The following is a 23888-nucleotide window of genomic DNA, read 5'->3' on the forward strand; positions in this document are numbered from 1 at the left end:
AATTTTAAAATGACCCACTTAAGATCTTTTCACCGGGGTATTACTTTACATTTTATGTTTTGTCCTCAAGAGTGATGTATCAAAATCAAAATGTGCGGACTGCCACTTTCATTGGAACAGACTTGAAGTCTATTACAACTAATATTACAACCATGATTGTAGATAGAGATTTTTCGAAAACAAAATAATTCGCCATCTTGAATGAAGTGACGTCAAAATCTAGCTTGCGCGATCCTTGAATTTTGAAGTGATTACAGTGTCGAAAAAGTTTCAACCGTGAAAACAAAGGTTTATATTGTGGTCTACTTTCAGCAAAGACGGCGACATATTTTGCTTCACCTGCTGTTGCTCGGGAAATACAGAGTAGCTTTATATAGTGTTTTCAAGATATGTGTGATTAGGACAAACAGCTAAGATGAATACCAACCTTCATGCTCCTCGATAGGTCTCATATCATCCAAAGTGTCCAATCGAACACTCATCTTCATAGCTTGCGTGGACATGATGTCTCCATCAACACACAGGTTACTAATAGATAGTGAATAGAGCTAACAACCAATCATCCGTCCTCGCTAAAAATTCATCTATAAATGTCATATCAGATGGTTTCAACTAAAACTTGATGTCAATTTTAGCCAGATCAAAGGATAGTTTGGTTTGAAGATATCCTTGTGGATTCTCATCTTCATCTTCGGGCTCTTCGTAAATGTCTGCTAAATGATCTTGTGGCACGTTTAACATTTGTTTGGCAGGCTTGGATTGCTTCTTCGGCGCATGTGACTCACCTTATTATAAGGAAAACTTGATTTTAGAACACTGATGAACAGTTTCTGATGAACTGTTGTAAATAATACCCTCTTTTTGGCCCAGCGCTAGCGAGTGGGCCTTTAAAGACAGTCTCACTATTTTTTGTCCGTGTTTCCTTCTGTCTGTCCGTTTTGGTAGAAACGGCGCTTAATACCAGTAACACACTTTTTGCCGTCTGGACAGGGAAAAGTTTGCTAAAGTCGGGTACTGGCTAAAAAAGATATATTTTCTGATTCCGCGCTCCTTAAACAACAAATGTTTTCAAAACAAAACAAAATGGCGGTCGAAGCGAGGAGATTGATTTGTGTTGATTCATACTTAATTCTTGAACATTTTCTTTGCTTTAGTGGTTAAGAGACTTTCAAAGCAAAGAAACTTTGTAGGCATTTTTCTTTGTAAACCTTTTTCAACATTCTGTCATATCTTATAATTTTTGCTCAAGTTTTCATAAAGCTTTCTGAGTGAAAATTCTACCTTAAATCACTTTCATTTTTGGTTTCTTGTTTTCAAAAAGACTTTATTATTAGGAAATAATAGCCTCTAATATAGAAATGAATAAACCGAAATGCAGCTCATATGTAAATTTGAATAAGATTGAAACATATTTCTTGATGAACAAAAGGTTACTTGTGGATCTGTCGCTGTTAACAACGGTCAGTGACAATAATGCTAATGGGACGTGGCATGATTTTCAAACTCGACACAGAATCATTTCAATAAACTGATTCTGGAATTTGTTGATGGACACTAAAATGGAGTTTATGTGTAAATTAGAACAAGATTGGAACTTTTTCCATGATGCTACGTGTGAAAATGGTTATTTGCTATATCTGTGTGTCTCGTTTAACGAATTGGTGGCTTGATTTTTCAAACTCGACACAGAATTATTTCAAATACTGATTAAATGGAATATGGTAAATGGAGACTAAAATGCAGCTCATGTCTTAGTCTGGTCGTACTTTATTTTACTGTCCATGGAGGAATTAGTTCTATTAGTTGTTATCAATAGTTGTATCAATTTTGTAGTATTTTATAGCTTAATCTAAATTCAAACTTTGGTTTTACACCGGTCTGGCACAAGCCACTAGTACTACGTTCACTCAGTCTACTTTTGTCAAGCTCGTACTACTCTACAACGGTATTTGATCGAACATACCATTGAGTTTCAAGCCCGAAGGGCTAGAGGTCAATCTCTTTGGTAGGATTTGAAGCCAACAAATCCTACCAAAGTTGCGCGGCCTTGAGCGACCCGCCTGATTTTTACACAAATGACAGATTGAAACTAAAATTTACCGCTTAATTTCGAAAAATATATCACTCGAAAACAAAGGAATTGCTAGATTCAATCCGTCATCAAAAATACGGCGCATATTTTAAGGCTTCAATTTTTCTTGCCTGAGAAAGGTTAGAGATTGACCTCTAGCCCTTCGGGCTTGAAACTCAATGGAACATACTTGCCTTTACCAACTCTTAGCCTTCTAGTCTCTAGTACAACCGGTCCAATATTTTTTATACGCTACATATATATTTATCATACTCAATTTCCAGGTGAAGAGCTAATTGTAAAACTTTGGAGATACTGTGAAATATATCGTTATTATTTGAGATATATTTTGATAATGTTTCGATAATGCACTATTTATAAAAGTTTTCCTTCTATCGAAGATAGATTAGGTACACTTTTTCTATTATAATATTAGAACAAGAACTAAAAAATAAGAAAAATTTAATACTAAGTCTCGATGGAATATCTTAGTATTAAAACAATTTTGTAAATATCTTAATAAGAGAGATACACCTTTACTTACCGCGAAATTTTTCAGAGTCTTGTGAAACTATCATTTTGCGTTTCTGAAAAATTTGTCTCTTTCCAAGGCGTCTCATGGAAAACCAAAGTGATTTAGGTGAGACTTGGCAAATAGAATCCGGTTTGATTCAATAAAAACTTAGGTATGACGAGAGAAATTATTAATGTATTATCATCGTTCAGGCTAGATTTAGGATGTGAGAATCTGAGTGGATCTGAAATTATCAATCCATGAAAATCAAAGTAAAATGTCGAAAATCGTAATTAAATAAACTGTTGCAAATATTTTATAAACATGATATACAACCCTGAGTCAGTGGCCCGGTCAGATCCACCCCGGTGAGTAGCCCGGTGAAAAAAATGCCTAAAAACAGGCCAAATTTTGTCCCCGGTGGAAAATTGGTTACCCCGGTCAAAAAATAATCAAAAATTTGAACCCGGTCAAATTTTAGAAATTTGTACTTGAGGCCATCCTTTTTAGGTCACCCCGGTCAAAAAGGGGAAATTCTTATCGCCCTGTACCGAAAAACTGAAAAATTGAATCCGGATGTTTATTGGAGTTATTTTTTTATCAACCTATTTCAATGCTTCCAGTGAGTCTACATTCTAAATACAAGGTCAATCTGAAGAGTAGTTCAAGATTTATGGCTAGTTTTCTGTTTATAATTAAATCATGCGAAATTAAGACAGTTTTGCCATGAAGGTTGCAATGCCCATAATATATGAAAATGTCGAAATTGACAAACTAAAATAAATAAATAATCTCAAAAAATATCTTTTCAGGTTACAGGTTAAAACGGAATAATTGCCAGACCAGATATATCATTTCGACTTGAAGTTTGCAGACCGGATAAAAAAATTCTTAATTATTTTTCTCTTTTCTGTGTACTATGTTAAAAGTTTTTTTTTCTAACATGTATATAGTTTTCTTCTGTATATATTTCTGGTATACCTCTTGTGGGTGATAAAAGAGAAAAATTGACCGGCTAAAAACGTCGTACGTACGGTCCGCGGTAATCGTTCGTACGGGGACGTCCTGCAGCGTACCATGCGCGGCCCGTAGCCCGACGACCGGTGACGGTGGAGTGATGAAATTTGGCATGCTTTCCCCCTTCGATATGCTTGACGTCTCCAGAAAGTTTCAAGTCGTGAGACCTACCCAGTCCGGCGCTGGGGGAGGGGGTCATTTACTGTCCCGTAAATTTAGCGCCCTTCTGTCAACTTTTCAGGACTTATGACCTATTTTTTCGGAATCTACACATAAAAAACATGAAATATCGAAACCTGGATAAAAATCTTAAAGGTGACCTTAACCCGGTTCCACCCGGGGACCCCTAGTGCGTGAACCCTACACCTTGTACCACTGAGCCAACTTCAAGCCGTATGTTGTTGATATTTCTAGCCAGGCTTGTCCCAGAGCTCAATAGGGACCCCTCAGAGTATTTTTTTAGACTTGGCTGAAGGTGTACGTCAGTACCAAGTGGTTCACGAGTTGTAGAAACGTATCACTGCTTTCCATCCCACCGGGGTCTGGTACGAGTTCTGACCCCCCCCCCCCTTCTCATGAACTTTTCAGGACTTCGGACCACTTTTTTTGGTATCTACACCCAAGAAAACATAAAATATCAAAACCTGGTCAAAAATTGGGACTTTGACCCGAATCGGATCGGATTCGATCAGGGGATCCACAGTGCGTGAACTTCGGATTAGAAACACCGATCTGTAAAATGAATATTAAGTCAGTAAATTGAACGCGTTTCAAAATAAAATCAGACATTTTACTTTGTATGATAATTCAAGGACTACTAACAATTATAGAATAATCTATATATTGTCGAAATCGCAAAGCTTCACTCTACACGTTGGGATATTTTATTTTTGAAATTTCCATCAAGAAGATTTAACCTGTAACCTGAAACCTGAACCTGTAACCTGAAACCTGAACCTGCGTTTCGAACTAGCCGATAAAATCCAGACGCTTTAAAGTCTAGTACATTGAATATGTGTAAAATATTCTCATATAAACAATCTTAAATGTGTTCCTAGGGTTATGATGGAAAGCTCTTCAAGTTTAAAAAGTAATCGCAAAATTGCAACACAAATCCATATTTATTTGCTAGTTTCATTTTTTATTCAATTTATTATTTTCTTTCTAAATATTTCTTAAACTTCTTACATTTTAAACAGAACAATAATATATTGCAATTTTGCGAATACTTTTTAAACTTGAAGAGCTTTCCATCATAACCCTGGGGACACATTTAAGATTGTTTTTATGAGAAAATTTTACTCATATTCAATGTACTAGACTTTAAAGCGTTTGGGTTTTATGTAATTTCGCTGAAAACTGTTGAAAAATTGAATGGGTCGTTTGATACACGTATTCGCTAGCAAAGATATTTTTTGTATTTGAGATTATTTATTGGAAAAAAATACATTTTAGTTTGTCAATTTCGACATTTTCATATATTATGGGCATTGCAACCTTCATGGCAAAACTGTCTTAATTTCAAATGATTTAATTAAACAGAAAACTAGCCATAAATCTTGAACTACTCTTCAGATTGACCTTGTATTTAGAATGTAGACTCACTGGAAGCATTGAAATAGGTTGATAAAAAAATAACTCCAATAAACATCCGGGTTCAAATTTCTCAATTTTTTGGTACAGGGCGATAAGCATTTCCCCTTTTTGACCGGGGCGATCTTAGCCAAATCGAGGTTTAGTATTACAAGCAGGGAGTATAAAAAGCATTAGAACAATTTGAAGCTTAAAATCAAAATAGTAGTCATAGCATCAAAACATTTTACTGGTTTTTATATGAAAAAAACTGTACCCCGATGAAAATTTACCTCAAATTTTCCAACCCGGCGACTTTTTTAATTCAAAAATCTGCCCTGGTGAAATCCTGTTATTTTCTTAGCCACCCCGGTGAGCTTTTAAACTTAACCGGGTTACTGAGACAGGGGTGTAAGAATGGTAGAATTTGTTATAGAGGCGTACATAGGCATTACATTATTATTGATCAGATAGGGCTGGTGCGTAAGCATACTTTTAAAACTATCGATTCAAAGATGCATGGTAAACTTTGTCAAGTAGCATTTATTTCCAAATTAAATTGTCTGATTTATTTTTCCCTCGTATTATTAACAAAATTTTTGAATTTTTTTTCATAATTACCGAAAGCCTAATTGCCTCACAAATCAAAAGTTATTGATTGGTATCTGATAAAGACGATGCTTATAAGAAAAATGAATATGCTGACCTTAAACACAATTCCTTCCTTGCTTTAAAAGAACTAATTGCATCAAAAATTAATAGGGCGCGTCGATAATAAGGCGCGTGGGCGCGTAAGGCGCGTGGGTGCGTAGGGTGCGTGGGCGCGTAAGGCGTGTGGGCGCGTAGCGCGCATCAATAAATGTAAGGCGCGTGGGCGCGTAAGGCGCGTCATTTAACAGACTATGAACGAATCAATAAAAAGGACATATTTTTCAATTTCATCTCAATTTAGAAAACTGTAAAAGATTTTTTCGACCTCAAATTTCATATCACACACATTAACTACATACTTCATTACATCTGATATTTAGCAAAGGAAAAAACTCTCGACAAAAATACTAAACATATGCAGGTCATTGAGTTTGAAGCCCTGAGAGGCAAGGGGCAAGAGAGGAATCTTCAAACTTTCTCAAACAAGAAAAAGTGAAGTCTTTAGTTTGCCCCTGTATTTTGAAATTTTGTTTGAAAAACACACGGGTCACATGTCCTGGATGGGAAATAAGTAGCTTCATTTTCCATCCAGGAATTTCCGATCTAGCCCATGCAATTCGGGGATTTGAAATCAATGATACGCTTGCAAAAAGGGATAAGTGGACAGTTTCGAATCTTTCATAGATGATAAAGTGAATTAAATATGTTGCTATTACAGTATTATTGAACAATCCTGCTGAAAAACAATTTTAACAAGGTTTTTATGGACTAAAAGACTTGGATTCTCATTGGGTAGGCTGTACATATGATATGACATTAATGAACAGAAATATCTAACAATCTAATCGAATTGTTAAAAATTCAACGACGGATGTAATTAATAATGGTTTTATAACAATAAAAACCTCAATATCGAAAACTTCCGTTCAAGGTTCTAAGGCTGTTTCTAACATATAATTTCTCCCTGATTTAATACCCATAGCTGCCCGTTAAATTTCCTTTGAGATAACTTTTTTGGCAATCCATCAGAAGTTCATGGTTGAAGGTCTAATTTAAACTGTTTGCAGGCAAAAACAGGAAATAGGCCTTTATTGGAATAAGTAAAACAAACGTGTGTTTTATTAAGTGGTCAAAATAAAGCGATTTGGTCTTAAGTTTGAGTTTGTCGACCCAGTGTTGTTCATATTGAAAATTTATCGTGGCTTGGATCACGAGATTTACATTTGGCTACGTTTCGAGAGATTCTTCTCCCATCATCGACTTGATTCACAGTTCATTTTCCATTATTAGCAACAATCTGAATGCAAAGCTATTAGGCTCCAAAATGGTGACGTCAATTTCTGTGTATTGTAGAGAAAATATTTGACGTCAGATTTTATTTTCAAGGTGATTTAGATTCAACTTTGCTTCGGAAAGGAATCAATTCGAATTTAAGTTAGTTGGTTATTAGTCGCGTTTTGTTCAGTTCTTATAAGAAAATATTCTTAAGAAATGGATGCCATGACATTAGCCAACATTGAGTTGCAAAAGTCAAAGCAAAATATTGCTCGCCTTTCAAAGGAAATAGAAATTTTAAAAATTAAGCATAAAATCGTCAGCAATGATTGCTTGGCTAAAGAATCAAAGATTCATAATTATAAAAAGGAAAACGCGGATTTGCACTTGAAATTGGCCAGGGAAAGGTAAGTAATTTATTTTGTTTACTTGTTTAGCCAAAATACAGTACAAAATACAATTTTTTGATTCAATGTGTGTATATACGATTTAGAACAAAACCTACAATTTTCATTACAACAAACCTTAATCAGTTCACGTTTTCCAGTTTGAACCCCATTTTGAGGTTGTTTTTTATCATATTCGGAGCGACTGGAATTTCTGAATCCATTGTTTCTTCATATACTACTCCCTTGTCTCACTACCCGGTGGGACCCTCGGACGCGTAGAAAATTTGGAAAGATATTCTACGATTTCAAGCTCCATTGGAAATTTTTTTTGTTTCAATCCCCGTTTTAAAAATCAATGTAAAAAACTACACTCCAAACCCATCCTCACTGGATTTATTGACCTGAGGACGATAGAATTTCTATCCCTACTGGTATATTTAAAGAAATTTTGATCCCTAAAATGAGGCGAAAATACTGCGAGACAGGGAACATATTTGAAATTAAAAGTATCTAGCTATTTTAACCACCATCCTGATGTGTAATGTTTTCTTTTCTGTTTAGAGCCGTCAACGCATCGTCGAAAAGAGTTTCCAAGCCAAAGCAGATTATCAAATCACCTCAACTGTAAGAATTTATAAAAAAAATTTTTTGATTTAAAAATCTAAAAATGCGTACTGTATGCGCTATTGATGGGTTTCAAGCGAATATATCCGTTTGATATGATTATACTGGCGTTACACCTTTCCGGAAAGTGGGTGGTACATTTTGCGGGCAATGACTTAACGTTTCTTCTATTTAGCTTAAAACTACACAGTCTGAAATATTTTAGTTATCCTCAGTTTAAATAATCAATATTATTTTTACAGGATTGTCAAATCAAAAGATACATCTGAAGTAGTATTTAAATCACGGGACTGGCGCATGAACGATCCGTCACAGTAAGTTTCAAGGGAACATTTTCAGATCGATGATAGGAATTAGAATATTGTGTCCCAGGAATAATAATATAACCTATATAGAATAATGAATAACCTTAAAACGGTAAAACTACCATCTCAACAACTCCAACAAACAGGTCTACTTCTAATAAGGGTGATTCTTGTTTTAGGAAAATTACTGTCGTAAGAGAAGTTTGTGGTGGACCTGAGCCAATCCAGAAACAACTATCATCACAAAATGCACTTCAACCAAAAGGCAAATTGCTAATCCCGTAAGTAATATCAAACTTTCACTGAAACAATATTTTTTTCTTGAGTTTTGATATTTCTCTTGTTCCCTCTATTTGCTTGAACTTTTATTGAATCGAATGTTTCACTTTCGAGTTTAGATTAGATTTGAAAGTCAGAAACGCCCTTGAAATTACATGTTTTTGAAATACAGAGAGCTTCATACTCCTTCAAGGATGTTTTTTATTTATGTAAGCCTCACTGGGAACGAATCAACTGTTTTAATGTCAGGTATGATAACATACGTGGATTGCTAACTACTTTTACTTTCAATGTTTCGATTTCACTTTTTAGGAAGCCCGTACAAATGAAGGGGTATCTTTTTGTTCCGGCGGAATATGTCCAATATATGCCGTAAGTTAAATATTGTATTGATTTTCTGTTTTACCTAAATTTCCATTTTTTACTAACCGCACTATAAAATTATTTGCTGTGTTCATATTTGTTGTTTTCATCAAGGCCAAAAAAGTCTTTGGTGATTTATGATGGAACGATTATCTTCTAAGCACTAAGTTTTGCAGAATTTTAGCATTTTCCCAGCCTCCTAATCTGCCCAAATAATGATTGTTTTATATTTTTCTCTTGTAGTGGCTTTGGATCGCTCGAAATTCCAAAGGTTAAAGGCTCGTCTCAAGACTTTCGGCTGAACAGGTAATGTTCATGAAGTTTTTATAACTCTAAGTTCACAGGGAAGTTGAAATGGTTCTTGGAAAGTTTTTAGGGTGCAGCGCCCCATTGGTTTAGATAATAATTCTTCTATAAAGTCACTGTAAATATGAAGTTTATATATTTCAAATGGCTACTACGGACAAGAAAAAATTCCCGGGGTCATACTTTAAGCATATTGCGTCCAGCAGTCTAACCCTTATTCATTTGTCTAAAATGTTTTTAATTTGTTTTTCTTTTTGCCATCGAACCTTATGCTCTTATAAAAAAACGCGTAGGGCTTAATAAAATTTCTAAATTATATGTCTATTGAAGTATGTGACTTGGTCAAATCATATATTGGCCGAAATTTCTCTAATAATTTAGATCCTTTTATAACTTTTTTCATCGTTTTTTAATTTCAGTTCCCAATCACAGGAAAAAATCAATCGACAAATTATCAAGCCAATAAAGAAAGGTAAATTCATCTTAGTATGCTTATCAGTATTTTGAAAGGTTTAGTTATGGACAGCTGGAATACCGTTCGTCTTTGCCAATTTTAAGGAGCAATGCATGCCAAGCGAAATATTCAGGAAAGTCATCCCATTAATCCTTTAAGTGCCAATGTCGTATATATCAGACATCGGCTGTGTAGGAGGGCGAAGCCCTCCTGTAATGCCCAGTTTGAGTTAGAAATCGTCATTTTTGGTCTTACTCGTAGGTAACGGATTGGACTTCACGCAGCAAAGCAAAAAAAAAGTCAGCATGATTTTAAGCTAAAATGTCAAAAAATGCAAAAATTTGACAAAAATCCATTTTTTAAAGATTTTGACCGTTTTTTAACCATTTTTTATCAACGAGTGATCGAAGAACCTCCAAATTTGGCCCTGATTAACTTGATTCTGTCTTCCAGCGAATCAGTTTGAAGTTTAACTACTCGGCACCTTTCTATCATTTAGTCAGGTCCACGCAGCTAAAATCTAAGTTGGGTAGACTGGAGTCGTTTATAATGCGTGTAATACTAATAATACCAATACTACTACTAATAATAATTTGTATAAACGACTGGAAGAATCCGGTGTTCCAGCCTTATAGATACAGGGGTTAGCTACGCAGAAACTTGCGTAGAGAGAAAACAATTTATCAAGCAACAACAAACTCTCAAAACGAAATCAACTCAAATGAAAAACTTTCAATACACAAATCCACACATATTATTTTTTCTCAAGAATTGTTTTGAGCAGGAAAGAATTATAATTGCAATATTGACACTTTTCTTTTGTTTGGAGTTAGTACACAAAGGTTTCTAGACGACTAAAATTGTTCCATTCGTTACTTTTTGCTTTATTTCTACTATGTATAAATTAGTCGTCTAGCTTGCTAGACTAAAGTTGGGCGGCGGCGGCGCCGAAAGCGCTTAAAAGAAAGAGGATACTCTAAGCTATCAAACGGACTATAAACGAGTTTCTAATTCCTTCTTGATCCGGAGGTATAAACCTTTCAAAGTTTGAACTAGCGATTTTTAAACTTTAAAAACACATCTTCATGGGTAGAATTTTCTTCTCTTGAGTACTTTACTCTCTTATCTTGGTAAAGACATCTTCTTTCACAATGAAAATAATTTTTCTTCTTTATTCTTTTCAGAAGCACCTGTCAATTCGTCCTACGAAAGTCAATTGGTTGATATCTTTGCATTGCCTACCCCGGTGATCAAAACTAACTGCGTTAAAGTTGACAGTGTTGACTGGGCAGACTTTGAGTAAGTTTTATTTTTTATTCTAACCAATTAGCCACATTTTATGCACCAAACAATGAAAAACTAACGAAGACCAAAACTGTGCCCATAAGAGTGCGCTACTAAATTTGAATAAAGGTGAAAATGATACCTTTTGAAAAGGAAAAAAAGGATAAATTTTGTATCCATAATTTTGCACTCTAGGAGAAAACTAAAATGATGAAAAGTGGGACCTTTACAGATAATCTTTTGAATTTGTTGTTGGAGAAGGTAAAAAATCCGACCCCTACGTCTGCACTAACAAGGAAAAGAAAGCCACCGCAAAAGTCACCGAATCACCCGGTAGCTGTTTATCCTAATCTCCTTTGTCTAATTTTAATTTTTTCAGATATGATGATGATCAGAAGATAGACTACAATGAAATCATCCAATTTTGAATTTCCTTTGCCAAAAAAAATTATATTTTGTTTTGTAAATAGTTCTTTTTAAATTTCTTAGGTATATATTTCAATTATATTTTTTTAAACCAAACAAAAATTATTAAAACCCCTTAAAATTTATGACTTCTTCATTGTTTGAAATGTCCTGGGAATTCAAGCTCAAAATTTTAGAGAAAAACTCAATATATCTCAAGTCACAAAGTTCTAAAATTATAGAACTTGGTGCAGGTAGAACAATTTGATACAGAATAATGTTTGAAACAGTCTGTGTGTGAACCCTTGTTGACAGACTTTCTGAACTTCGAAACCCAGGCAGACACACATAAACAATTTACCACAAAAACCTTTTCACGAGCTCTAAAAACTTTCAAAACTACTAAAAAAACACATCAAAACATCAGCCACATTTACAAACTTTCAGCCAAAAGCCATTTTGTTTATTATCCTTTTTGCCATAAATTATGTGAGCGCATCGAAATTATCAAAATGTGCACGAAAGTACTGCTAAATAATATCTCGGAAATCTGGCCAATCAGACTGAACCTGCATTGCAGGGATGAATCTCTTTGCAGGCGAGTTACCTGCACCAAGCGTTAAATCACATTTATTAGTTTTCAAAAAAATACTAAAAAAAAAAGAAAATGAGAATGTATACACGTTTTTGTTTTTTTTATTAGGAACCTTAACTTTGCTCTGAGCCTGGAGTTCCTTATTTTTACAGAGAATTTCAGCCTCAAAGTTCCTAATTGAATTCCTTATTTACATAGCTGCTAAGTTTGGATTCGCAAAAATTGGATTCCTTAAAACTTGTTTTCTTATTCTCAGCCTGAGCAGTTCTTTAACAATTCCTTTTTTTTAGGACCATTTTCTGCCTCGAGTTCCTTATAAACGTGTTCCTTATAAAAAAAAACGTGTACTCAATGTAAATAAAGCTTCCATGGAAAATGACAATGGAAAAGTGATACCTCGTGGCCATTCGTGAATTCTGCTACCACCGATGAAAGGAGCGCGATCCCTCACAATGATTATCGGGAGTGTGGGTTTGGTATGGTTTGAACTTCGAGTGGAGATTGAATATCTGATGATACAGGGCTGTCCATTTTGACGGACGAATAAAATAACTTTTTGAAGAATATTAAAGGGAATAGCGCTATACTTATAGTAGGGGTCGGAGTTGCTGGTACTTCCATGGTATACTCTGAAATACATGCTGATGTCAGCCCGAAAGCTGATTGGCTTAACCGACAGTTATACGCGGTTTAAGAGTATAGCTAAAACTTTGTTATGTTTTCAACAGTAAACGAAAGTGAATGAAGACAAAATGTAAACAAAAAGATTGCAAAGACGTTTCCGAATAAATTCACAATAGAATGTCTTTCATTTAAAAATAGAAACACTCGATTTCATTCAAAAGAAAAAGACATTCTTTTTTCTTTCAGTTTTATGTAAGTCTTTTTGTGTTGTTGTTGAACATTATAGTAAATTATATTCACTTTATTGAATATATTTTTTGGAATAAAGTCACTTTTGGTTTTTGTTATGATCCAGCACTCCTAAATACTCCTCCGTATGGATGTTTGTGCCAATGCTAGATCAGCATTTCATAAATATACCATGCGTCGTTCCCTTTAAAGCATGTTCGAGAATTTTGATGGAGCTGGAATAGGGACAGTTACTGAGATACGAGTGACGAGTTGGTTGGGAATCTTTCATGGTAACCATAGCTGACATGTGGGACAAATGGGGTACTCCTGACACTTTGAAAAATACTTTGTAAACACTTTGAAAAAGGCAGCAAAGAAAGTTGGGATTTCAGCTAATGGTTTGAATGTTCACCATCATACGCAAGAAGAAAAGTTCATTCAAGCAGAAAATTGCATTTAAAATTCTGGTCCGTCTACATCAGCTGCTCTAAAAGATGCATTAGTGATTGCTTCACCTCTAAGGTACAGACGGGGTTCTGCTCTTTACTGGAAAGAAAAGTTACTGTACAGGAACTCGCCAAATGTTCCTTTTTTTTTATGTTTCATAAGTATTTCTTTTTGAATTGAAATTCTATCTTATATTGTTCTAAATGAGTATATCATTTCTTTATGAAATTATTTGTTGGTTTTATAATCCAGAGCAAAGCCGATCGAATCCAACGTTCAATCAGAGCCAATCAAAGATTTACATATTTTTTGAAGTTTGATTGACTTAAATTCTTCGACACCAATCACTTTGATTGACTTCAATATATTTGATTTGATTGCTAATCAAATTTGACTGTGTTTGATTGTGACATTCCCGCCTGGTTGTCTTGTGTAAACTTGCATATGGTTTTTTAGCAGCCTTTCTTGGTGGGTACACAAAGTTTAAGGGCAGGATTTCAATGGTATAATTTTTCCTTGGGGGCAGCCATGACATGCTCTGAAAACTGGTCTGGATATTTAGCTACAAAAATCTGAACACAAAAAGTTTGGTGGTGCCTTTATTCCTGATTCATATGAGGATGAATATTGAAAATTAAAATAAATTGACCCATATGAAAATTCAAATTCTTACTTGTCAAAAAAACGTACAATGCTCGAAACGTCCAAAAAAGATACATCCAAAGGTCCACGAAATTTCATAGTTCCACTCTTAAACTGACCCTCTCGCTACATTCCTCACTACATTTTTGAGCGCGAGCTTCAGGATACTAAATTGCCGTCAGCCGAAAGCGTTTTCAATTGATCATTTAGCTTGGGGCACTTGTTGGGGCACTTATCAAAATCCGAACAGAATTTTTCGTGACTTCTCGGTATGGGTTGATTCAAAGTTCTGAATTGGATTGTAAAGTTTGAAGAATCGATTTTGGTCTGATTTTGGTCTGATTTTGGTCTGATTTTGGTCTGATTTTGGTCTGATTTTGGTCTTGTTTCGGTCTGACGTTGGTCTGGTTTCGGTCTGATTTTGGTCTGATTTTGGTCTGATTTTGGTCTTGCTCAGTCTGATTTTGGTCTGATTTTGGTCTGATTCCGGTCTGATTTTGGTCTGATTCCGGTCTGATTTTGATCTGATGAGATCTCGATGACTGATTCTAAATTCTTGATATCATTGATAGGTGAGTCTAGGTAATGTTCTATTTGGTGAGTTGGGGGAGTTGGGGAGTTGCTAGTTCCGAGTTGGGGAGTTCGTAAAACTTTACGGCGACCGAAAATTTTCTAATTTAAACTAATGTAGCCCAAAAGTACAAATTTCAAATTGGCCAGTATCAAACATATTATTGACTTTAAGATCATGAAAATGGTAAGGTGCTGGCTAGCAAAGCCAAAATACTGTTATGACATTGTCATAATGCTGACAACATGACACGTTCTTGTAAAAATATTGACAAAATCTTTAAATACAATGATTGTCAAACAAATTCTCCAAAAAATATTGATCATACTGCAAGTGATGCTTATTGTATAAAAGGATATAAGTTGACAGTCATCTTAGCCTCAAAAAATTCGTAAAGATAGCTTATAGAGCTAGAAAAATAATGACACTTTCCTTTGTCATTTTATCATTGGAATTGACACTTTTTAATAAAAATTTTGATCAGATTATAAAATACAATGGTTCTAAAGTCACTTTAATCAAAAATTATATTTATACTCATTGTGATGCAGGAAATATAAATGGATATGAATTGACAGTACAATTAAGGTCATAATATATTGAGAATTTTGGTTATTTTAACGTTTTTCAAGATTTAAAGTTGCGGCGAGAAAGTCGATTTTTGGCTATCTTTTTAATTTAATCGAATATTTCAATTTGGGAGGGGTTCGCAGACTTCCAGGCTATATTCTGAGTCTTATTGGACCATTTTTGAACTTTTGGATCCTCAGATCCTAAGAAGGTCCTAAGTCTTAACCCTATTCAACCTAGGCTTTTAGGGGCGGTTCAGAACTAGGGGGGGCTTTTCCTGTACCACCCCTTAACTTTTGATCTAGTAGGTCTTTTTGGATAAAATTTGGCACACAAGATCCTTGTGACGTAAGGTAGCTTTTGATAAAAAAAATTTTTGATGACGTCACTCATCATGCCCAAAGTGAGCAAAAACCGAAAATTTCCTTTGTTCTTATAAATAGCTATTATATTCTAACAAAGGCTTTAGAAAAAAGATGCCCTGAGTTTAAAATGCTCTTATTTTATCCTAAATATTCAATAAATTACGGTTTAAACGATATATTTGACATTGAAAATAAATTTGTATTGGAAAAGTGTCAATTTTTGTGACACCTTACTGTCAGAAATGTCATCATGCTCAAGGTGTGAAAATATTTAGGTGTCAATTTTTTTTTTTTTTTTGAAGCTAAATAAAAATTCCTAAAATTTACAGAAAAGTTCACGGCAAAAGCTCTATTATTTCAGGAGCTATTAACAATAGTTTGACCTCCGAACAGAAAGAGCCCCCCCCCCTAGGCCGAATAGGGTTAAGTCTCATGTTAAAACTCAGAGTTAAAACTCTACCCTTCCAACCTACTTTAGACCACTTAAAAATCGATTGTGGTTCAAAAACTTCCCGTTGGATTTCTCTTTTTTCTCAAATATTATGACCTTGATTGTAGAAAATAGCTTTCCATGCTCTCAGCGCACGTGTTTAAGGCAAATAAGCATATTACAGGTGGCATATGTATTATACGTATTATATGTGTTATATATTACTCTCATATTACATTTACTTTCAAAATCGTACTTTTGATGTATGTTATTCTTTTTCGGTAGCCGGTTATTTTTTAACTCCCAAACTCGAAACTAGCAACTCCCCAACTCGAAACTAGAAACTCCCTAACTCGCGACTAGAATAGTTTCCAAACTCTTGATAGGTTTTGTCTGATTGGTGATTTGATGTCCGGGTTAACTTGGATGCCCATTCTGTATAGTTGATATTGCTTACTGAAGATTCAAAGATAGGATAAATAGGCCATTTCACAGTCGCAAAGCGTAATGGGTAATCAGGACCACTGCGCGCTAATAACGACTTACTATTGGTCCAAAGTTTTGAAAAAATTTGAAGATTTTTGCGTCTAGCCAACGGGAAGCCGTAATGGAGGCGCAATCAGTCCTGATTACCCATGATCCATTTCGACCGTGAAATGGCCTATATATAGTATTTCAGGTATTTAATTCCTATCATGAAATGAAGATCTCCTCCAATGCTCTGAGACGGTAATGGAAGTTGAGCTACATCTCCTCCTATTGGTTGAATGTGATTGCAATGCTGATTCTGGTCTGATTTTGGTCTGACTCCTGTCTGATTTTGGTCTGATTTTGGTCTGATTTTGGTCTGATTCCGGTCTGATTTTGGTCTGATTCCGGTCTGATTTTGGCCTTGTTTTGGTCTGACGTTGGTCTTGTTTAGGTCTGACATTGGTCTTGTTCCGGTCCGATTTCGGTCTTGCTTAGGTCTGATATTGGTCTTGTTTCGGTCTGATTTTTACGGTCTGATTTTTACGATTTTTCCACCCCCACCACTGCTTGAGACAGACAACAGACCAACCACTCTTCTGATACCAACTACCAAGGACCCTCTCCTCTGCCAAAAACGCTTGAATCAGGGAGAGAGTTTCTTAAATGCCCTCCATACTCAACACAGATTCAACAAAAACAGTATCAATCCAAATAAATCTTTAGACAATAATCCTGAGAAAATTTTACCATTAACACAACCCAGCCAATCACAAAGAGCCCCAGTAGCCGAAAGCTACCCTTGCGACATGTGCGACAGGACTTTTACCACCAAGTCAGGTAGAACCAATCACAGAAACCACCATCTTAAAGACAAACCCTCACCGACTACTGATAAACCGCCATCATCACCCATCTCAACTGCCACCACTCCCCACCCAACCTCAACCCAACCGATAAGCACTCCTCAACAGATCAATTGCACACCAATCAGCTCTACCGCTTCCCCCTCTATATCCAATGCAAACCCGACTCAACCAGCAGCAACCCACGCTACATCAAATCACCCACCACCGCCTAAACCCATATGGGGTCCCCACTCCTGTGACCAACTCCTTAATTTTATGAACACTTGCTATAATGACATTGTTTTCTTCCGGAAAAATCTATTCCTTCTACCTTCCGGTAAAGCTGGAAAGACTTTCATTCTGGAAATGACGAAATTGATTGATTTTTGGAACACAAACTCAGCAAACTTTTCAAAGGTGTCCATAAAAATGCTTATGTGTATGCCAAACCTTCTACTCCAGAAACCACATGCTAGATCAACCAGTAAAGAACACTCTTTAACTCTGATGAGAAGGCTACAATGGTGGCAAGAAGGAGAATTTGAAAAACTGTTAAATGAAGCAAAAGAAATTCAAAATCGTCTAAATGAATTTCAAAGACAGTCAACTAAATCCTCTACAGCTGAGTTTACAAAGCACATGCTTAGGGGCAACATTAAAGCAGCTCTTCGTGTTCTTGAACAAGCCCCTAATGGTGGTATTCTTGGTTTAAATGAAGACACTCTCAGATCCCTCAAAGAGCTACACCCTGAAGGATCTGATGCACAGAATGACATTTTGTTAACTGGCGAACCTGCTCAAATTGACCCCATCGTATATGAATCGATTGACGGCACCGCAATCTTGTCCGCTGCACTCAAAACAAGAGGATCTGCTGGTCCCTCCGCCCTTGATGCTGATGGCTGGCGAAGAATCCTTGCCTCGAGGAATTATGGTACCGTGGGTTCTGATCTTCGAACTTCGCTGGCTAACATGTTGAAAATCCTTTGTCAAACGCCTTTTAGACCCAAACTCGGAGGAAAGAGACATAGAAGCATTTCTTGCTTGTAGACTTGTGCCCCTTGACAAGAACCCTGGTGTAAGACCAATAGGTATAGGAGAGGTGCTAAGGCGTATTTTTGGAAAAACTCTAATTCATGTGATTAAAGGAGACATAATGAATGCTGCTGGTTCGCTGCAAGTTTGTGCAGGCCAGCAGGCTGGGAGCGAGGCAGCTGTACATGCCATGAACTCGATCTTTAACGAACAAAGTACAGATGCCATACTGCTTGTAGACGCTTCAAATGCTTTTAATACCCTAAACCGAAATGCTTTTCTACACAACATCAAACGATTATGCCCAGCATTATCCACCTATGTCTCAAATTGCTATCAACGTAAGTCTAGACTTTTTGTAATGGGAGGCTCTGAACTTTCATCCTGTGAAGGAACTACACAGGGAGACCCCATGGCAATGCCAACTTATGCCATTGGTTTAATGCCTCTCCTTGATTTACTAAAAGAGGACCTTATTTCAGCAGAAGTAAAAGAAGCCGCCTTTGCGGATGACCTTGCCGGAGGAGGAAAACTGATTAATCTGTTAAAATGGTGGAACGAGATCAACAGAATTGGACCCAGTCTCGGATATTTTCCTAAAGCATCAAAATCCTGGCTTATTGTAAAGGAGGACCAACTAGAGGAGGCTAAAAAACTTTTTCAAGGCACTAACATCAAAATTACTAGTGCTGGTCGAAAATATTTAGGAGGAATAATCGGGACAGAGGAATCCAAAACAGAATATTTTAAGACCAAAGTTTCCAGCTGGGTGGATCAAATCTCGGAACTAAGTAAAATCGCTAAATCGCAACCCCAATGTGCCTATGCCGCGTTCGTCGGAGGATTTGTGCACAAGTTCAACTACCATCTCCGAGTAATGAGTGACATTTCCGACCTACTAGGTCCTGTCGATAATGTTATTGATGATTTGTTTATTCCTGCCATCACAGAAGGACATCGTTGTAGTGAGTTGGAGAGAGAACTGCTCGCCTTACCAGTAAAAATGGGAGGTCTAGGTATTCCAATACTATCAGAAATTGCAAAACTAGAACACCAAAACTCTGAACGTTTAAGTGAAACCCTGAAAAACAATATTATTGATCAAAGAAGAGATTTGAACCAAAGTAATGAACAAAATATGAAATACAAACTTTCAAAAGAGAGAGAGGTCCGGAATAAACAGAAAGTAGAGGATTTACGATCACAAATGAACACTGATGAACTGAAAGCAAATGAACTTGCCCAAGCTAACGGTGCATCGAATTGGTTGACCGCCCTCCCCTTAAAATCTGAAAACTCAGATCTGAGTAAAAGGGAATTTTTTGACGCCATTTCTGTTCGTTACCGCTGGCCACTTAAGCACCTTCCAACACACTGCGCTTGTGGAAAACCATACTCAGTAGATCATGCCCTATCGTGTGCCAAAGGAGGATTCGTCTACCAGAGACACAACGAGTTACGTGATACTATTGCCAATATAGTCAGCACCATAAAGAAAGATGTCATGATCGAACCCCCTCTCGAAGCCATCACAGGAGAGGAACTACCATCCGGAACGATCCAAGAACCAGGAGCAAGGGCTGATATAATTGCAATGGGGTTCTGGACTAGAGGCCAACGAGCATTTTTTGACATACGGGTTTTCAACGCCTATGCTCAACGGTACTCTAGGAAGAGCCTCAGAAGCGCTTTCGAAGCCAACGAGAGAGAGAAGAAACACCATTACAACAGAAGGATCATCTTTTTTTTTTGTTCAAATTTTTTTTTTTTACTCAATTTTTTTTTGCTCCATTTTTTTTTCTCCATTTTTTTTTTTGCTCCATTTTTTTTGTCCGCTTTGCCTGACGAATCTCCATGCGCACTTGTTAAAGACTCGCCGGTGGGCGGTCTGAGGGGGGGGGGGGTTCGTCTCATAATGCCGGTCCAGACTAGTCGTCGTGGGTCGGGTCGCCGACTTCTTTCGAAGGTTGTCGTTGGTCAGGGTGGAGCCCTTCGAGAGTCGTCGTCGGACCAGGAGGTCGTTGGGAGGGACATCGTGGGAGCCTCTCTTTCATTTTATTCGTCCTCAATTTAATCTAATTAATTAATCTGGTCCTTAAAATATTAATAATAAAAATATATATTATTATCGTCCTTCGTGGATCCGCCGTCCTTCGAAAGTCGTCGTTGGTCCGCCGTCCCTCGAGAGTCGTCTTTGGTCCACCGTCCTTCGAGAGTCGTCGTTGGTCCGCCGTCCCTCGAGAGTTGTCGTTGGTCTACCGTCCCTCGAGAGTCGTTGTCGGTCCTCCGTCCCTCGAGAGTTGTCGTCGGTCTGCCGTCCTTCGAGAGTCGTCGTTTGTCTACCGTCCTTCGAGAGTCGTCGGGTTAAAAGGAGGGATATTTAATTTTTAGAGTTTATTAGGTACCCGAGAGCGAGGGGCAAATCACTGGATTTCTGATTTACTTTTGATTTAGGATTTATTTATGATTTATTTTTGATTTTATAAAATTGTGTACGAGATTTATTTAGCCTCATGTTGGCTATCCCATATGTATTTCCATATATTTCCAAGACATACGACCATATTCATACCTAGTACTAGGTAATAATAGATACAGAATCCTTCTATGACCCAATACACGGACATATAAATTAATAAGTAAAAAGTTTCTGAATAAGCAATTGACAGGTAAGAATGATCTCACTAATTTGAAAAATTGGCTTTCTGGAAAATAAACACTAGATAAACACTCTAAAATTGAAATATCCCTCTTTTTTTACCCGGTGACTCTCGAAGGACGGCGGACCAACGACGACTCTCGAAGGACGGCGGACCAATGACGACTCTCGAAGGACGGCAACTCTCGAAGGACGGCAACTCTCGAGGGACGGCGGACCAACGACAACTCTCGAGGGACGGCGGACCAACGACGACTCTCGAAGGACGGCGGACCAACGACGACTCTCATAGGACGGCGGACCGACGAAAACTCTCAAGGGACAGTGGACCAACGACTCTCGAAGGATAGCGGACCGACGACGACTCTCGAAGGACGGCGAAAGGACAACGACTCTCGAAGGACGGCGGACCTATATTTTAAAGACCAAATTAATTAATTAGATTAAATTGCGGACGAATAAAATGAAAGCGAGGCTCCCACGATGTCCCTCCCAACGACTTCTTGGTCGGATGACGACTCACAAAGGGCGCCGCCCCGACCCACGACAGCCTTCGCATTATGAGACGAACCCCCCCCCCACAAAAAAAGTGGAGCAAAAAAAAAATTTGAGCAAAAAAATAAAATCGAGCAGAAAATTTTGGATTTTGGACTGGTTTTGGTCTGACGTTAATAACCTTATTGTTTTTTGGCTCATTTTCGTGAATTACCACAAAAACTTGATTTAATTCCTCCAAAATATGGTTCATGAAATTCCCGAGGCTTTTATAGTAGACTGGAGTCGTATATAATCGTGGAATACAGTAATACTGGTGTTATATTAATTTAAACTGTCCTTTCAATCAGTTTTGTTTCATTTCTGTTATGCTTGAATTAGTCGTCTAGCATGGTAGACTATTCTTACAGGGAAGGCAGACATAAATCTAAAGTTATAAATATTGATAATTACTGACAAGCCCCACCTACTTGTCGCATTCAGAGTGGGTTCGTTTTAATATCATGCTGCTTAAGGGACCCATTGACGAAACTTTTAAATTATTCCCAGTTGCGCTGGGCTTGAATCGAGATGACCATCTTAGTTTGATTTGCAAACAAGAGAATATTCTGTTCTTTTATTTGTAAGCATCGTCCCATTCATTAAGTCGTTTAGTGTGATTTTTTTAAGTCTTTAATAAGTTTGCGAGCACATTCAATAGCGACTCGAATGAAGGGTCCCTTTTTTAGCTGTTGCCTGAAAATAGGACAGGGTAACACTCCTTTTCCTGGATTTCAACCCTTACACTTGACCCTTCTCTTTAGTTACTGAGCAGAGAGGCTATAAGTATCATTGGATCTTTGGTATGAGCCAGCTGGGAGGTCGAACCCATGACCACACGGCGTAACGTAGCCGGATGGCCTATCTCCTTTATGCTACTCGGCGACTTGCTGCTTCTTAAAAAATGGGAAGAAGCCTAATTTGACGGAAGTGCCGTGAGCATTCTTTAATAAAAACCAGTAAATTTCGTTCTCATTTTATTGGAAGTTTGAACCTCGAACTATTCTTATCTTGTGCTCATTTTAAGGTCAAATTTGAGGTATTCTAAGCTTTTACTCCATCTTTACTATTCGTATATTAAATTCCCTAGCTCCAGACTCAGCTTAGTTCTTAACATTTTTGGGCATTTATGAGCCTCATCATTCTGAAAAATGTGATATATGTTCTTATAAAAAAAGAGTATAGAATAAATGGGAGATGAACGTCAAGATAACGTCTCAACTAAAATCTTTCTAAAGTTTCGTAATTGAAATTACCATTATCTAGTGTGACTGTCTAATGACTTTATTATTGCCTCGCTTTATCATGCTGTTATCTCTGAGTGACCTGCATAGTGGTAGGTATTCACTCTTGTTCCGTGCCTCTATAAATAGAAATATTGACGTCAGACAATATTTATATTTGGGTATCAAATATGGGTTGATAAATATGGCTTTCAAGAGAGAATGGGCTAAGTTTCATCTTTAAATAAGCGCGCTGCTAGTTAATTAATTACCAGCCTTACTTCAATTCTTTACAAAGATTTGGCGTAAGAAAAACTTTTCGAGTGTGACGGAGCTCGATTTTCAAAGAAAGACTAATTTTAGCAAAAGAATATGGTTTTGTACTTTATAAAGTGCTGCATCATCAATTTTTCTCTACTTTTTTTCTAAAAGTAGGGTGCTATAACAAGTTTAGAAATGGCTAAAGAGATTTTTGCAAATATTGCATCGTAGTGTATATGTACCTTAAGAAATTTTGGTGGAAAGAAAATTTGACAGATTAGATTGTTTTGGCCAAGATATGCCAATAAATTTTCCCACCATCTGCCAAATTAAATTCCTGCCAAATTTAATTTCTAAAGCTGTCCGCCAAACTAAATTCCCTCAAAAAAAGCTTTTCCAGCCCTTGGCCAAATTACAATCATGGTCAAAATGTATTGAGAATAGCTCTTAGCTTATTTCTTCGTTTTTCGAAATTTTGAGTTCGGGCATTTTGGGCTAATTGATAAATTTATTCAAGTATTTCTATTCGGGAGGGGTTTATAGACTTCCAGGCTATATTTTGAGCCCTATTGAACCATTTTTGAACTTTCTTGAAAGCTCCGAAGTCAGTCTAGTGTTAAAACTCAGAGTTGAATTTAACCTTCCAACCTAATTTAGAGCGCTTCCAAAGGGTTTGTGGTTATAAGATTTCGTAGAAATTTCCCTTTTTTCTCAAATAATACGACCATGATTGTATATTCCCAAAATAATTTTCTACCTTAAATCAAAAGTACACTAATAACACCCATTAGAACACCTCGCCGAAAAAGTTTTTTGGGAAAAATACCTGGAAAGTAAACAATGAAATTTAAAATCCTACTCAGGTTTTCTTCCCCG

The 23888-nt window shown here is 36.8% G+C and overlaps 1 protein-coding gene and 1 long non-coding RNA gene across 2 annotated transcripts; both read left to right on the forward strand.

Annotated features, from left to right (window-relative positions):
- Positions 1-8053: 8053 nt before the first annotated feature.
- Positions 8054-9342, forward strand: LOC136798766 (uncharacterized). Its single transcript, XR_010845432.1, has 5 exons — positions 8054-8113; positions 8356-8427; positions 8598-8699; positions 9010-9069; positions 9304-9342. It is a non-coding gene; the product is annotated as an uncharacterized lncRNA (long non-coding RNA).
- Positions 9343-18456: 9114 nt separating this feature from the next.
- LOC136798813 (uncharacterized) lies at positions 18457-20802 on the forward strand. Its single transcript, XM_067055488.1, has 2 exons — positions 18457-19997; positions 20790-20802. Exons 1-2 carry the CDS (start codon positions 18457-18459, stop codon positions 20800-20802), a joined length of 1554 nt encoding a protein of 517 aa, XP_066911589.1.
- Positions 20803-23888: the final 3086 nt, after the last annotated feature.

This window comes from Clytia hemisphaerica, unplaced genomic scaffold, assembly GCF_902728285.1.
Source record: "Clytia hemisphaerica strain Z4C2 unplaced genomic scaffold, Clytia hemisphaerica genome assembly, whole genome shotgun sequence".
NCBI classification, from domain to species: Eukaryota; Metazoa; Cnidaria; class Hydrozoa; order Leptothecata; family Clytiidae; genus Clytia; species Clytia hemisphaerica.

Excerpts from the sequence above, each read along its gene's own strand:
- LOC136798813 (XM_067055488.1), top strand. The coding sequence starts at position 18,457 with ATGAATGCTGCTGGTTCGCTGCAAGTTTGTGCAGGCCAGCAGGCTGGG.